Source organism: Caloenas nicobarica, chromosome 2 (assembly GCF_036013445.1).
Source record: "Caloenas nicobarica isolate bCalNic1 chromosome 2, bCalNic1.hap1, whole genome shotgun sequence".
NCBI lineage: Eukaryota > Metazoa > Chordata > Aves > Columbiformes > Columbidae > Caloenas > Caloenas nicobarica.
In genome coordinates, this window is record NC_088246.1 from 49,486,167 (window position 1) to 49,503,056 (window position 16,890).

At 42.0% G+C, this 16,890-nt stretch overlaps 1 protein-coding gene across 1 annotated transcript in view; it reads left to right on the forward strand.

The window, feature by feature from the left end:
• The first annotated feature begins 361 nt into the window (after positions 1-361).
• Positions 362-16,890, forward strand: part of BBS9 (Bardet-Biedl syndrome 9) — a 303,101-nt gene continuing 286,572 nt past the window's right edge. Inside the window, exons 1-5 of the mRNA XM_065630323.1 lie at positions 362-541; positions 1,625-1,745; positions 9,219-9,369; positions 10,637-10,701; positions 13,085-13,198. Of these exons, the coding sequence (XP_065486395.1) occupies positions 1,634-1,745; positions 9,219-9,369; positions 10,637-10,701; positions 13,085-13,198 (442 nt within the window). The 5' untranslated portion in view covers positions 362-541; positions 1,625-1,633. The remainder of the gene's footprint in view (positions 542-1,624; positions 1,746-9,218; positions 9,370-10,636; positions 10,702-13,084; positions 13,199-16,890) is intronic.

The window sequence follows — 16,890 nt, forward strand, 5'->3', positions numbered from 1 at the left end:
GGCGTGGGCTCCCCGCGAGACGTCACGTGCGCGTAGCCTGCCGGCGGTACCACGCAAGAGGAAAAGCGGGGGAGAGAAAGGCGGACGGGCTGGTGGAGGAGGGCGGTGCAGCGGGCAACAGGTTTCTGTGAGGGCTTTGAAAAGAAAAAGCACCAGCCGAGAGGTTAAGGGTGGTGGTTTTTTTTTTTTTCCCCTCAGGGTACAGAGAGGAATGACTCCCTTCCTCCCCCGCACAGGGAGAAATGAGAGCGCCCAACGGTTCATCGCGCCGCTTCCCAAACTACATTTCCCAGCGTCGGCGCGAAGCGCAGCCGCCCCTTCTGGGCCGGGCGCGGCTGGTGCTTAACGCGGGGTGAGGAGGGCGCTGGAGATGGCGGCGGCAACGGGGAGGAGGCTGTAGCGCTGCCGGTCCGTGTCTCACCTTTCGCTTCGCCTCAGGCTGCGCCTAGGCGGGGAGCTCCCGCGGGGAGGGGGGAGCTGCCGTGTCCCCCCCGTGCAGCTCGGACCGTGCCGCGCCCGGGAGGTGCCGTCTCCCGCCCAGGTAACCCCCGCCGGGCTGCTGTCCGTCTTCTCCCGCTCCTGGGTGTGTGTGTGTGTGTGTGTGTGTCCGGGCGCGGCTGCTGAGGTGCGGGGCTCAGGTGGAGGTGCTGTGGGTGCTGCACAGGGACAGGGAGGTGTGTGTGCGGGGGGCTGTGCTGTTGCCAGCCTGCGCTCGGTTGCAGCAGGTTGCCTAGCTGGCATAACGACGGTAACCGCCTGAGATGGGGGGAAAAAAAAGTTTTTATTTGCCGCACATGGTAAAGAGGAAAAGCACGGGCTTGCAGGCTGTGTTTGCTCTGAAGGAAAGCAAGGGGTGAGCCCATCACTTTTCATTCTTCCCGGAAAGAACCGCTAGAGCTGGCGCTGCCTCGCTGCCCTTTGCTGCGGTGGGGTTGAGTGTGTTCAGGTTTATCCCACCGATGGCAAAGCATAGGCATGGAACTGAGTTTTGAGCCAGGGTGGTGTTATTGTCAAGCCGCCTACGAAAGGATTAGTCTCGTCTCTCTTCCACCCGCCTCCTCTACTTAAAATAACAGTAGGTAGGGAGCAGAAAAGCTGATTTGTGCCCTATCTGACCGAGTTCTTTAGTTGTGTCACTAGCGCATCTTCAAGGCGATTACTTGGTGGAGGTCTTGATGTTGTCTGTTTCAATGTCTTCATTTACTTTTCTAAAAATAAGTTCTTTTGCTGAAGACTTGCATCAGAATGTGTTTTTCCTGATACTCCATAGTAAGACACAAAACCTCAGTTTCTGACTTTGTACACTTATATTACAGCCTTAATACTTGTTACAGAAGGCTTTTAACAGTTTACAATTTTTTTCCTTTTGTTCATATAACTGGCAGTGTTTATCACAACTAATTTGTAAACTAATGACAAGTTTCCTAAGGCTGTTTTCTGAACTACATAATCAGATGCCCAAGACACCTGAAATGAACATGTATTCAGCTCACACTAGAGCAATGTGAAGCTAGGAGATAGACTATACTCAATGAAAGTTGTTGCTATCAAAGAAAAAGTTGTTTGTATAAACAGTCATAAATGTATTAGTATACACTTTAACAATGGTTTGTTTCATTTTCAGTAAAGAAGAATGTCGTTGTTTAAAGCTAGAGACTGGTGGTCTACTATACTTGGAGAAAAGGAAGAATTTGACCAAGGCTGTCTGTGTGTTGGTGATGTTGATAATAGTGGCAGTGGACAAGGTAAATTCAGAATTACGTGGTTGCTGACTTTTAAGCTACACAGCTGCAGGTTTGCTTTGACCAGTGCATCCTGAAAGCTTGTTAACCAGGCTAGTTGGCTAGCTAGTTTAAACTCTATCTTTAATGTGTCCCTTTAAGCTTAAGATGATAAATTCAATGCTATTTGTCTTTGTGTATTGGTAGGTTTCTAAACATCTTAATTCTTTGTTGTGTTTAATAGCAGTTTGTTTAATGTCTTATTCCCTCAATGGCAGATATCTTTAAAATAGAACATTTTCAGTTAGCTATAGGAGGAAATGTACATTTTAAGTTGTTGAAAAAACTTAAGGAAAAAAAGGAAGGTGAGAGCTAATAAGCTAAGAATTTAGAAAAACAACCAGCCTTCTCTGACTGAAGAATAAGGGGCCGTTGAAGTAAATTACTCTGTTTGAGTAAACATTGCTTTTCTATGTAGTCTTTAATTTTGTGGAAATAAAGTGTGGAACTGAAATGTTGTGTCTGAGGACATATTTGTAGCAGTTCATGATCTTTGCTGTCACGGAGAGTTCTTGTGTATGTTTTTTTTAACTGATAAATATTTGTGATCTTTATGATAAACTAGGGGAGGTTTAGATTGGATATCAGGAAAAACTTCTTCACTGAAACGGCTGTCAGGCATTGGAATAGGCTGCCCAGGGAAGTGGTTGAGTCACTATCCCTGAAGGTCTTTAAAAGATATGCAGATGGAATTCTTGGGGACATGGTTTAGAGGTGGACTTGGCAATGCTAGGTTAACAGTTGGACAGTCTTTTCCAACCAAAACAATTCTATGATTCTAAACCTCCCCTGGCACAACTGGAGGCCATTTCCTCTCGTCCTATCACTTGCTGCTTGGGAGAAAAGACCAACACCCTCCATGCTACAACCTCCTTTCAGATAGCTGTAGACAGCAATAAGTCTCCCCTGAGCCTCCTTTTCTCCAGGCAATTTAGTCCCACTTCCCTCAGCTGCTCCTCATAAGACTTGTTCTCTAGACTCTTCACCAGGTTCATTGCCATTCTCTGAACTTGCTCCAGCACCTCAATGTCTTTCTTGTAGTGAGTGGCCCAAAACTGAACACAGGATTCAAGGTGTAGCCTCACCAGTGCTGAGTACAGGGGAATGATCACTTCCCTAGTTCTGCTGGCCACACTATTGCTGATGCACACCAGGATGCTGTTGGCCTTCTTGGCCACCTGGGCACACTGCTGCCTCGTATTCAGCTGGCTGTCAATCAGAACCCCCAGATCCTTTTCTAGCTGGGCTTTGGTCCTTCTAACTTTCTCCCTGCATAACCTCATGACATCTTTGTGGTCCTTCTGAGTTGTCTGCCCCTTTACAAACTTTCCTTTTATTCTTGAGTTCCAGCCAAAGCTCTCCGTTCAGCCAAGCCAGCCTTCTTCTCTGTTGGCCCATCTTTCAGCATGTAGGGATGGCCTGGTCACGTGCCTTTAAGATTTCCTTCATGATGAATGTCTGGCCTTCCTGGACTCACTTGCCCTCCAGAGCTGCCTCCCAAAGGACTCTGTCAGCCAGGGTCCTAAGCAGGCCAAATTCTGCCCTCCAGAAGTCCCAAGGTTGCAGTTCTGCTGGCTCCCCTCCTTACTTCTCCAAGAATTGAAAACACTGTCATCTCATGATTGCTATGCTCAAGATGGCCTCCAACTGCCACATCATGCCTAAGTCCTCCTCTGTTCACAAACAACAGGTCCAGTGGGGCACTTTCACTAGTTGGCTCTCTAACCAGCTGTGTTAGGAAGTTATCTTCCATGCACTCCAGCAACCTCCTAGACTGTTGTGCTGGGTTGGCTGTGATAGGGTTAATTTCTACACTGCCAGGACAGCTGACCCAGGGCTGGCCAAAGGGGGTATTTGATACCATATCAGGTCAAGCTCAGTCACAAAGAGGGTGGGACATGGGTGCAGTCTCTCTACTGGGAGCAGAGCAGTCAGGGACCCTCCTGGTTCTCTCTGGACCATGTGGTTTAGTGCTTTTATATTTTGGGTGTGAGGCACTGTTTGGGGCAGGGGGGTGGTTTTGGTGGGATTGCAGCCGAGGTGTTCACTTGCTGCTTCAGCGCGGGGTGGCTGCTGTGGCAGAGCGGCCCTGTGGTGGTTGCACTGTGTGTACCTTGCTTTTTACTTGTTTTCAATGTTGTTGTTACTGTTTGTTTTTCTTCGCTGTTCTCTTAAACGGTTCTTATCCCAGCCCATGAGTTTTGCCTTTGTTTTCTGATTCTCCTCCCCATCCCGCTGTGGGGTCGGGGAGGGGTGAGCAAGTGGCACGAGTTTTCAGCTGTCAGCGTGGCGGGGCTGGGGCTAAACTATGACAGTCCTTTTTGTGAGCCAACCAGGAGAAAACAAAGGGTTGGGATAATGACAGAGCTGACCAGAGCATGTTAAAATACGCATTTACTATATTAGTTAAGTGGTCACGATGTTTCTTTGTTTGTCCATGTGGCTGTGTTGTCTGAATTCCTACATTCCCTATGTGTCCCGGTGGTGCTGTTTATTATATCTGGGAAAAGGATTAGGTTTATCATAATGTTGTCCTGTGTAATATCAGCTTATGAGATCGTGATTTCTTGTCTTGCATGTCTCTGGTGGTATTTTTATATGACATTGATGTTATTTCCATACCTTGGACACCATCTCTTGGAATTGATTAGTAAACACACCCAGTCTATGGGGAAAATGGAATGGGGGGAGAAAGGAAAGCACCAGGGAGACTGAAGTTAGACCTCTAGGGTTTTGGAGTTGGGAATACAGAGGATCTGAGGCCTGCTACACTCCGACTGAAAAGGAGATATTGGCAGCATAGGAAGGGGTTTGAGATGCTTCAGAAGTGGTTGGTACTGAAGCACAGCTCCTCCTGGCACCTCGACTGCTGGTGCTTGGCTGGATGTTCAAAGGGAAGGTCTCCTCTACTCGTCATGCAAATGATGCTACGTGGAGTAAGTGGGTTGCATTGATCACGCACCAGGCTTTAATGGAGAACCCTTGATCGCCCAGGGATCTTAGAGGTGATCACAGACTGGCCAGAGGGTAAGGATTTTGGAGTATCGTCAGAAGAGGAAGTGACACGTGCTGAAGAGGCCCCACCATATAATGAGCTATCAGAGAATGAGAAGCAATATGCCCTGTTCACTGTTGGGTCCTGTCGTATTGTGGGGAAGGACTGGAGGTGGCAAGCTGCTGTGTGGAGTCCCCCCACAATGAGTCACAGAAGCCACTGAAGGACAAAGTGGATTGAATCGGGTTGTGGAGATGAAAGCCATCTAGCTGGCTTTGGGCATTGCTGAACAAGAAAAATGGCCAGTGCTTTGTCTCTATACAGAATCATGGATGGTGGCAAATGCCCTGTGGGGATGGTTACAGCAATGGAAGAGGAACAACTGGCAGCGCAGAGGCAAACCCATCTGGGCTGCTGAATTGTGGTGAGGTATTGCTGCCCAGCTAGAGAACCTGCCCATAAAAGTGTGCCACATAGATGCTCATGTGCCTAAAAGTTGGTCCACTGAAGAACATCAAAACAACCATCAGGTGGATCAAGCTGCCATGATTAAAGTGGCTCAAGTAGATTTGGACTGGCAACACAAAGGTTAATTATTTATAGCTCAGTTGGCCTCTGGTGCCTCAGGTCATCAGGGAGGGGATGCAACTTATAGATAGGCTTGTGATTGAGGGGGGTACTTGACCATGGACACTATTGCACAGGTTATTCATGATTGTGAAATGTGCTACAATCAAGCAAGCCAAGTGGTTAAAGCCTGTGTGGTTTGGGGGGTGATCGCTGAAATATAAATATGGGTAGGCCTGACAAATTGACTATACTACACTTCCACAAACCCGTCGTGGCAAGCACTATGTGCTTGCAATGGTGGAAGCAGCCACTGGATGGATAGAAACATATGCTGTGCTACTGCCTAAAACACTATCCTGGGCCTTGAAAAGCAAGTTCTGTGGTGACATGGCACCCCAGAAAGAATTGAGTCAGACAATGGGACTCATTTCTGGAACACCCTCATAGTCACTTGGGCCAAAGAGCATGGCATTGAGTGGGTATATCACATCCCCTACCATGCACCAGCCTCCAGGAAAACTGCATGGGACAATGGGCTGTTAAAAGACTACACTAAGAGCAATTAGTGTTGGAACTTTTAGAAATTGGGATTCAAATTTAGCAAAGACTACCTGGTTAGTTAACACTAGGGGATCTACCACTTGAGCTGGCCCTGCCCAATTGAAGCTTCCACATATTGTAGAAGGGGATAAAGTCCCTGTGGTGCGAATGAAGAATGTGTTGCGGAAAACAGTCTGGGTTACTCCTGCCTTGGGCAAAGGCAAATCCTTCTGTGGGATTGCTTTTGCTTGGGGACCTGGGAACAGTTGGTGGGTAATGTTGAAGGATGGAGGAGTCCAATATGTACCTCAGGGAGATTTGATTCTGGCTGAGAATACTCCCATGATGTGAATTGTATGATGGTAATTGCTGCATAATACTATGCAACATACTAACAGTATTCAGTAAGTACCTTTTAGGTTAATGAAGAATGAACTTCAGCAAAACTGAACAAAGTGAAGCAATGATGGAACCAGAGCTGGCTCCAACAACTGGCATCCAGCCGCATCGTCAAGGTTGACACCTTTGACTGGCAAATTGTGAGCATGACCTACAATTTCCAGATGCAGCATGCAACAAAACAACGCTCCAACATGACACTCCATCTCTTTTGTCCCTGGAGACCATCCTAATAGAGTCCAAAGTCATGCACTCAATGAACATTTCAAAGGAATACGATTATGCCATGAACTAAGGGAAAAAATATCTGTATGTATATATGTATTTAAGGTGGTAGTAATTAGTTGAAATGTGTTGGTAAGTGTGAGACTTGAGCATGACATAAATGGTATAGAATAAGGGGTGGAATGTGCTGGGTTGGCTGAGATAGGGTTAATATCTACACTGCCAGGACAGCTGACCCAGAACTGGCCAAAGCGGGTATTTGATACCACATAATGTCATGCTCAGTTACAAAGGGGATGGGTTGGCAGGGCAGTCTGTCTCTCTTGCTCTCTCTGCTGGGAGCGGGATGGTGGGGTACCCTCTTGGTTCTCTCTGGACCACATGGTTTGGTGCTTTTGTATTTCGGGCATGAGCTCCAGTTCAGGGTACTTTGGAGGGGGATGGGCTGCTGTGGCAGGGCACCCATGCGGTGGTTGCACTGTGTCCATTGCTTTGTAAGTTGTTCTTTCGTTGTTGTTGTTACTGTTTGTTCGTTTTTCTTCGCTTTTCTGTTAAACTGTTCCTATCCCAACGCATGAGTTTTGCTTTTGTCTTCTGATTCTAGCTCCCATCCCATGAGGGTGAGTGAGCAGCATGTGGTTTTAGCTGTTGGCTTGGGAGGGGGGCTGGGGCTAAACTATGACAACTGTTGAAGTCTCCCATGAGAGCAAGGGCCGTCAATTGTGAAACTTCTCTCAGCTGATTGTAGAATGTCATCTATCTCTTCAACCTCAATGGGAGGTCTATAATAGACTCTCACCGTGTCATCTAATTGTTGGCCTTCACCCTGATTCTTACCCATAAACACTCAATCCTTTCATCACCATCATTAAACTGTAGACAATCAAAGCAGTCTGTAACACACGGGGCTACCCCAGCTCCTTCCCTTCCTTGCCTATCCCTCTGAAGGGTTTATAGCCATCCAGTGCAGCACTCCAGTTGTGTGAGTTGTGCCACCATGTTTCTGTGATTGCAATTATATCATAGTTTTTCTGCTGCACAATGGCTTCCAACTCCTTCTGTTTGTTGCCCATGCTGTGTGCATTGGTGTAGATGCACTTCAGCTGGGCTAATGATCGAGCCACTTTTTTGGGGGGAGAAGTCCCAATTTCTTTGTGACTATTCTCAGGTGCTTCCATGGTTTCTAACACATTAATAACCCTTGAGTCTTTGCTGACACATGGATCTCCATCCCCTACCTCCTTTGAGATGACAGACCAAAGGACCATGCTAGTAGACTGTCCCTCAAACACTGGTGTGCTGCCCCTAGGCTTATCTCTAGTAAGCCTGGTTTTATCTCTTTCCCCTTTTGCATATAGTTTAAAGCTCTTTCACTGAACCCTGCTAACTCCTGCACAAAGATCCTTTTCCCTCTTCGAGACAGGTGTACCCCATCTGTCGCCAGCAGGCCTGGTGTCTTGTAGACTGACCCATGATCAAAAAACTCCAAATTCTGCCAGAATTCTGAATAGCCTTTTTTTTCAGTGGAAAAAAATGTCATTGTTATAAAAGCAGGACTTAGTGTTGCGGAAGTAGTACTCTGCTGTTTTATTTACTTTATCAACATTATATTTCTTCTTTTATTTTAGACCAGGCTCTTTTCCTTCCAGAGTGAGTTTATGCCCAAAAGTAAATCAGCTAGTTGCAATTGCCTAAGCACCGGTCAAAATACCCTCATTTAAACTTAAGTATTTTTAAGGAATTAATAACTAAAATGGTTTTAGTTTACTGCTGATGGAATACTTGCTAACTGCACTGAGGAAAAGATGAGAGTGGGCAAGGCAGTTATTAATAGTATTCTCTGCATGAGGAAGTTGTGGGTGAAAGTTTTTTGTGGCTGAAGAAGAGAGGAAGAAAGCAGCAGTTCTGAGCTTTTGATGTGGGGTCCTGTGGAACTATGCCAAGTCTTTAGAGCCTGGTGAGCTTGGCTTAGGAGTCCTTGTATGTTCTCCTGCCTTGTGGGCAAGTTTTCTTGGTTTTGATTTTGATCTGCATTGATATTTCCTCTAGATATAGGTCATCATAAGTGCTGGCAACCAGCTTGACTTGTTGGCTGTTATGGCAGGCACCTCACTAGGGTTTTTTCATTGGTAATTTTTGTTCACTAACAACTAAATGACTACTTGCTTGAAATACTGATTCCAAAATAACTCTGATGGAACTATTGCTTTCCTCTTTGAGATAAGTGATCTGTCTCAAGAGCAGGTTATCTCAAGGCCTAGCTTTGTTGGCCTGATGCAGTCATATTCTGGCTTTAGTTTGCGTTTGAATAAATGCCGTTGGTCCCAGTTTTAAAATTTCACACTTCTGCTGGAGTGATACGTGTATGCACAAATCCAAGAAGTAGAAGCTGAAAGTTTGAAGTACAATTCAAAATCAGAATGAGACTTTTTAAGAAGCATGAACATCAGTCTAAAGTGATGGAATAGTAGTAATGGTCAGTGCCACCACCATAATTGCCATATTGAACACTTTGCTCACAGGTTTTTGTGGATTTGCAAGAAAGCTAATTGTTAGTCTAGAAGACAGAGCATGATAAACATTAATTGAATAATCCAAATAGTCTGTCATTTTAAGGGTATTCTTTGAAGCACTTCTGCAGCAAATTGAATTCCGCATGTTCTATTGTGTTCTGTAGTCTCTCTCTTTTTTTTTTTTTTTTTTTTTAGATAAAATTATTGTGGGCAGTTATATGGGATATCTCCGAATCTTTAATCCACATCCTGTGAAACCTGGAGATGGAGTACAACCTGAGGACTTGCTCTTGGAAGTGCAGTTACGAGAACCAATATTGCAGGTGGAAGTGGGAAAATTTGTTTCGTAAGTCAACAACAGTCTATGTTGCTGTTTATTTAAGGCTTAGATGTGTTTTTCTTTCTTTGTTTTGGGGAGTGAGTTTTCAGTTTCCAGATGGACAACTATTAAACACATCTATGAATACTGTAATATGCATTTGATCTGCTTCTTGAATTATCTTGAAATGAGAGAATTTTTACTTAATGTATATGTGGAAGATAATCTTCCAGATACTTGTATGATTTTTTTTTTTTAAGGTATGTATAACAGGAAAAACCTTGTATTGAAAGGGTTTTTTAGGTGTTAGGAGAACTTGAATAACTTGTTATGATCTAAGATGTAATGTCAGCCGGTTGTTTTGAGTTTGACAGATGACTGAAGATCTTTAATTCCAATGAATTAATTTGAAATAAGTGGCCAGGTAGAAAAGAGATACTATGACTCTAAGAAAAAGGCCTTATATTTAGTTGGCTGTAAGAGAATCTACTTAGGAGAACTTTATTTTATTCTAAAAATTAAATATGCATTCTTAAAGGTTTCATTTTAGTTTTGAAATTAACTTCTAATACTGCAGCATGAGCTTTATTTTTAAAAGCAGAGAAAAACCTATACTAACCACAGGTCAGACTTGTTCTCTGAGACCAAAGGCCACAAGCTGAAAGGCCTACATCAGTTGGAAACTGTTCTTTTATTCAAGTACTCATGCAGTGACCCTACACAGGAATTCTAATGCCTTACCCTGTGAAATGGTCTAAAACATCTTCTATAGTTACAGCACAAGAACTTTCTCTGCAAGAGATACTACTTAGGTTGGGGGGAAGAAAAATGTGAACATAGGATTCTGTGTTTATTACTACTGCCTTATAGTTTAATTATTTTATGTTCCATGCAGCTGGTACAAAAGTGAATTAAAGAAAAAATACGTGGTTGCTGAATAGTACTTCTTTGGAGGGATGATTCTCATATCCTTTTGTTTTTTGAAAGAATTAACGGCACCTTGTTTGAAATGAATTTCAGGCTAAACTGGGAAAATAGTTGACTTGCTTTTCATACATAAATCTGAAAATATGTTCTTAAAGGATTCATTTTAACTTTGAAATTAAGTTCAAGTACTGCAGTATGAATTTAGGAAGATTAGTACTTCTGAGGTTTTTATGCTAGCATCTAACACCCAAACCTTTGGATTCTGTCCACATGTGAAAGTAATTTCAACATGTTACTTGAATTTTATCCTGTGTACATTTTACTTGGAATTTATCTGAAAACGATGCTTTTTAAACCTTCTTTACAGTGGTACTGAAGGACTTCATCTGGCTGTGTTGCATTGCCGAAAACTGTGTGTATATGCTGTTTCAGGTTAGTTTATAGATACAAGCTTTCCAGTGATTTTAAGTGTATTCTAAAGTTTGAATTAGGTTAATACTAAGCTTGGTGTATACAGTGTCTGTTCATCATTGCTGAAGAGTTGTAGTCATATTCTCTCACTCAAACTTATGTAGGAAGAGGAAATATTAGTAATTAGGTCTAGATATTTCCCAATGGTTAACAGAGATTTGCTAATCCGCTCAGTGCTTGAGATGCTGTGACGTGCATGATGGACTGTGGTCAGTAGAGCTTGTGAACAACTAGTTCTCACTACAGTTTTAGGAGTGGGGGTTACTGTTCAGCATGCTAATGAACAAATGTTTGTTTAATGACAACTTAGCTCCTTATAAATGGAGCAGTTACAATTATTTCTGAACTAAAAAATCCAGATAATCTCTTAGAAAGTCAGAACATTGGTGATGTAGCCCAAGAGAAGACAGGAGGTTAATACTGCTAAGAAGGTGAACCTACTATGTGCCTTCTTAAATCCTATTGCTTCTACTGCCTTTGGAAATTCTTAAGTGCTCTGTTCTCTTTGTATGTAAAGATCCAAGTCACAAAATACCTATTCTGTGCATTGAATTCTCTCTAATACATGCTTGAAGCAAAACATAGGTTTAAGAGATCTATTGATTGTACCCCATCTTCAAAATTTGGTAGACAACTATACATTGTTAATTTTCTCTGTGCAGGGACAGCTGTAGGCTGATAGGTTACAAACACATGCTCTCTTTCCAGATTGTTTGCCTTCTAGTTATCTATCTGGAGACACCTGTAAAATTGGTCTTTGTTGAGGGGTGATACTTTGAGATGTACTGTAGTCTTCATACTTTCCCTTCTCTATAGTAGTGCTTAAGCCTTAGGATTGTAGCTTACTAGTACGATTTTTATTAAAACAATTCATTTTAAAATTTGTATTAATGGCATACAACATAAGTCAGACTAGAATTCTTTTCTAGTCATATTTTGCTGTTTGGTTTACCTAGCTTAAGCATTTAAGTAATAATAAAAGTAAAGTTTTACAGTCCTTTAATAGATTGTAGGCATTCATGCTGTAGTGGTAATTTCTGTCAACTGAACAGATACTTTTGGACAAGCTACTTTGAGAAATAACGATCATTATTTCTTAATGCTTCCATGGCAAATTACTGTTCCATAAAGTGGGATCTTTACTTGCTTTATACATGTTGCCATATCTGTTATTCATAATAAAATAACTATGCTGCTTCTCCTTGAGAAATGAAAGCATCCTTTAGGGCTGACTAAAGTATGGCCTGGATATTGTATTAGTTAGTATACACAGGCTGACTACTTTCTAACTTGTTTTTCCTCTAGTGTTGCTACATAGTGACATAATTATCCAACCAGGGCTTTTTTTGTCGTGTCTGTTCCAATCGTTTCCCTTATGTGGGCCTGCATTAGGGATAATTGCTTAAAAGCTATATTGGGTTTTAGTTGGAGAAATTGCCTGAAAGGTTAGCATAAGCTACAAATCTTTCATAGCATGTTTAAGATAGTGTTGGAATAATCTTTTTATACTTAAAGCTGTGGTAGTATTTGGCTTAAATATCACTCAAAACTCCTTTTTCCTTGCTATGTGACTGTTCTCAAAGGTTTTTTTTTGATTGCTAATATTAGTTGTTAAGTGTTACTCTACATGGTGAACTTTGTTTTCTTTATGGAGTGCAGGAAAGACTTTTGGTTATTGAAAGGGGAGCTTTAACTTCAGTTTCTTTAGAAAGACTTTTTGAACTTCTTCTAATTCCCTGAAGGAGTGAGGAAGTTAAAATTTATTTAGACCTCTTCAGATAATGTGATGTATATCACAGAATTATTTTTGTTACTGTATGTTTGCCTCTTATCTTTGCATTGTTGGTCACTGCACTGAATTTCAGAGAGAGTAAAGGCAAGTGATAAATGTGCTCTAAGCACAGCTTTGTCAAATTACAGCTAATGACTAGCTGCAGAATAATTTGAGACACAGTATTACAGCTGAGGCTGGCTGTTGGATGTAGTATATTCACTGAGTAACTAGTGAATCATAAGAATTTCCCTTTGAGCGTGCTTTTTAAAAATCTTCGAGTTGTGCCTAACATGCCGAAAAATACATTTAAATAGTAAAATCCTAGCCTTTTGCTGTCTTTATATCATATTTAGTGTAGTGAGACCATATTTCTGGTTCTGGCCTTTAGGAATTTTGTAGCTTGGTGATTTTTTTTTTTTTTTTAAAGAAAGCAGCAGTGTGAACCTTCATATCTCAAAGTCACTAGGAGTAAGTTACAGGGTTTTTTCAGATCATTTAGACTGCTACTCCTTTACTTCTTTCACACTACATGGATCAAAGATATAAGTGTATACCCTTTGTTTTTTGTAGGAACTCTGGGAACTGTGGAACATGGGAACCAGTATCAGATTAAACTGATGTATGAGCACCATCTTCAGAGAACTGCTTGTAATATGACTTATGGTCCATTTGGTGGTGTAAAAGGTAGGCTCATTGTTGCATATTCTTTGTTATTAGTCTTTCAACTGCGAACAGTTAAGGATGAACTTAAATTTTGAAAAGCAACGTGGTGCTGCTGTCTAGAGGAAATCATCTTTCTATAAATGATGGTGCCTTTTATCTGATACATAACTGAAGTTAAAATGATGCAAAGAATATTAAATGCAGAATAGCTGTTTCCTCACATCTTGAACCAGATATGGACTTATGACATAATTATGAATGTTTTTGTGTTCCAATCTGGAAGCATTTAGATTTGTTCTACCTGACAGTTCTTTCTCTTCAGAAGTAAAGTTTGCCCAACAATATTGGCAGATGGTTGTCATCTACACAAGTAGTGTCTCTAAACTGTTAGCAGAGTGATATCACTTTACCAAGGCAGAAAGTCTTCTGAGTCAAAATGGCAAATATATGTAGACAATCCCTCAGTTCTGTGTCTGTAATAGTTCTACAGTGCCTTATCCTAAACTCAAGCTTATCTCTGGGCTTAAATTCAGCTGATGAAAATTCATACTGACTGAAGAGATTTTTCACCTACTAATTTTTTACAACCACTTTGGGAAAAAGAGTCAGCTGATGTGGGTGAGTAGGTATCTCTGCTATGAATATTTTGAGTGAGTGTATAGGGCATGGACATATTCCTGTTAACAGCAGAAAGACAATACAGAGTCTCCTAAATCTGAGAAGAGAGAATAGTGTGCTTCCGGACATACTATAGTGGAATTGCAGCAACAGATGTATTGAGGGGATCGTGAACCTGGAATGGTTCAGGAAGAAGAAAACAAATACCCATGTACCACTGTGCGGTGCTGCAGAATAAACTCTGGATTTTTTTACATGCATGTTTGTTTACCATGGAGATCTGAGTAAAGGTCTGACCACCAGTTCAATCTTGATGCCAGACCTGTCTCTCATATACCTTGTCAGGACCTGTGGCAGATGCAAGTGATATAATGAAGAAAATGTTTTTGCAAGCTAGGGAGACAGAAAATAATGTTTACCTCAGAACCTACTCAGCCAGCCAAACACTTTTTGACACCCAGTATGGTCAAAATGAGGGCCAATTCTCACAAAGCAGCAAGAACAGCAGAGGGAACTCTGGTTAAGTTCTGCAAGCTTTTCTTGTTTTCTAGTAGCACTTCTGTCCCAGCATGTCAAGCTGCTTTCCTTTTCCTTTCTTTTTCCGCATGTTCCAGTATGTGTTAGTGTGTTTATTGCTGTGGAAAAAGAATGACCTGACGTCTTGTTTTGAGGTGGCAAGAGTGTTGATAAACAAGGAAAGCAGAGATTTGTGTTATGTAATAAATAACACATGTTCATATTATAAGATGAAGCTGTTTTCTGTTTAAGACCTAAATCTAGGAAAATTATAGTGAATGTTCAGACACCTGATAGCAGGCTACTAGGGCATATATTAAAGCATCAGAGAAATAGGCAAAATGGACACTGGAGAAAGTTCTTTTGGGGAAATGAAAGAATGTTCTTTTTTTTGTAGATTTCCTGGCCTGAATGTCCTTTCTGTGTGGCTTTCCTGGACTGTCTGATTAGATTTCTTGTCAAGGATGTGCTTTTAAGCTTGCCTGTAGACTTTTTCAGTGGATCTGTTTCAGGTTTTTTAAATATCATCTTTAATACCCTGTTCTCTCCTTGAGGCTTATGAATGATAGTATTGTGGTTTTATTTCCATCTTGCAAGACCAGCCAGAGTGAACCAGGAAAGAGGTCTATCAGGCATTGTTAATTTTACTAAACAGATCCTGATCTGGCCTGCCATATTATCTGTGTGTATCTTTGCCAGATATTTTGGGATGCAGTTGAGAGCCAACTGGTCTGTAAATAAAGAAATATTTTCTTTTTTTACTCTCTGACTTCCACAGGCTTCTTTGGAATTCTTGCCAGGCATCTGCCAACAGTCTCTCACTTTCGGCAGAGGTTAATTCATGATGGTGGCAGTGCTGTAAGCAGCAGTGAGCTTGCTTTGCTAATGGTCTGACCCCTACACCACACTCTAGAAGAGGACTAACAAAACATAGAGAGAGTTTTTTGTATTTATTGCCTTCTGTTACTGCTGTGACTAATGTGTGTCTTATTGCTATACTCAAGCATTTTTGAAACAATGCGAAGGTGAAAGAGGCACTTCAGAGGTCATGTTTACAGAGCTACTGAAGCAGACAGAGGAGAATGGCATTTGAACAGAAGGAGGAAAGCACGCACACAGGGAAAGCATGCTGTGGGAGTGTCAGAGAGGAGGGTGAATGTCAGTCCCCCAGGAACATAATCATTCATCAGAGGAAGCAAAGAATGCTGCAGGAGTTGACACAGAGCACTTGATCTATGAAGTTGCTCAGCCTTGCTCAGATTTCTCTTGCTGAAGATTATGCTTTTTTCTTTTTTGTGGAGCTCTTAATCCTCTACCTCCAGTGATAAAGAAACTCATTCTACACAGCCATACCAGTTAACACTGGCAAAAGAAAAATAGGATTGAGTTTGTGTACAGTAGTTTGTACTGGTGTCCTCAAACACATTTTTGAGAGTTTTCTGTCCTTTCTTGGGACAAACCGTTATTTGGGTTCTAGTTAACACTCTATTTCTTTTATGTTGGACTGCATCCAATCAGTTGCCTGTCAATTTAATGGATACTGCCAAAAATGATCAGTTTGCTACTGCTTGTTCTTACCTCAGATAAAATACTTGCCTCTTGGCATTCAGATTTCTCATGTGCTCATTCATAATGTGATTTCCACCCATGTGCAGATGAAGTCTGTGCTATCTGGTGGGCCACTACAGCTGTGGCTTTGAGATGCCAAGTGCTCTGTTAGTCTCTTGATGCTGTAAGGTTGCATAGTCCATTTTGATAATTGGGATGTAAAACCAGCACATGGCTTCCATTTTTCATCCTACATCTCCCTTTGGCCTCTGTGGTGACCTCTGCGCATTCCTTTGGAAAAAGTTTCAGTGTCCTTTGAAAAGGGAAGATTGAACAGTGAAGAAGGTGGCTGAGGCTTACTGCTGCCCCTGCTTTATAGAGAACCCTGTGAGGAAAGAGTTTAAGCATGCTTTTTTGTCCTCAGGTTCCACAGTGTGGGATGGGGTAGGTAGGGTTGCAGGAGATGCATAGAACAGGCTGGAATAGAAGTTTGAGGCTGGGAGACTGCTACTACAACTGGGGAACAGTTCATAAGTAGGCAGCAAGGTATACATAAAGGTACGGAAGGGAATTCTGTTTCAACCGAGCAATTCTTTTAACTTTGAGTTGCTGAAAATTCTGCAATTCCCTTTAGATCCTTACAGCAGCTGAAGAGGCAGAGCTTTGTTCACACTGAACTTACAGTTTTTGTAATATTAAAGGTTGATTTAGATTGTATTGGGGTAGAATCTGGTTCTCTAATTTACAAGGCAGCTTAGTGTCTTTAGGATGCCTGTCTTTAAAGATGCCTGAAATGTTTCTCTTGAATATTGGTTGACCTAGAGTCCTGTCAGAGCTTTTTCAGAAATTAGGAAGTATAGCTGTTTGAAGCAAATGCTCTACTGCTGTTTTATGTTTCGGTTTGGTTACAAAGCTCCACTAAGCTTCCTTCAGCTGTTTGTAGTTAAATGTGTGCTTACAGAAACCTCTCCCTGTGCCTACACTCTACAGCTTCATTAGGGAGGAGGATTTCTTGCAGGTTCTTTTACTGT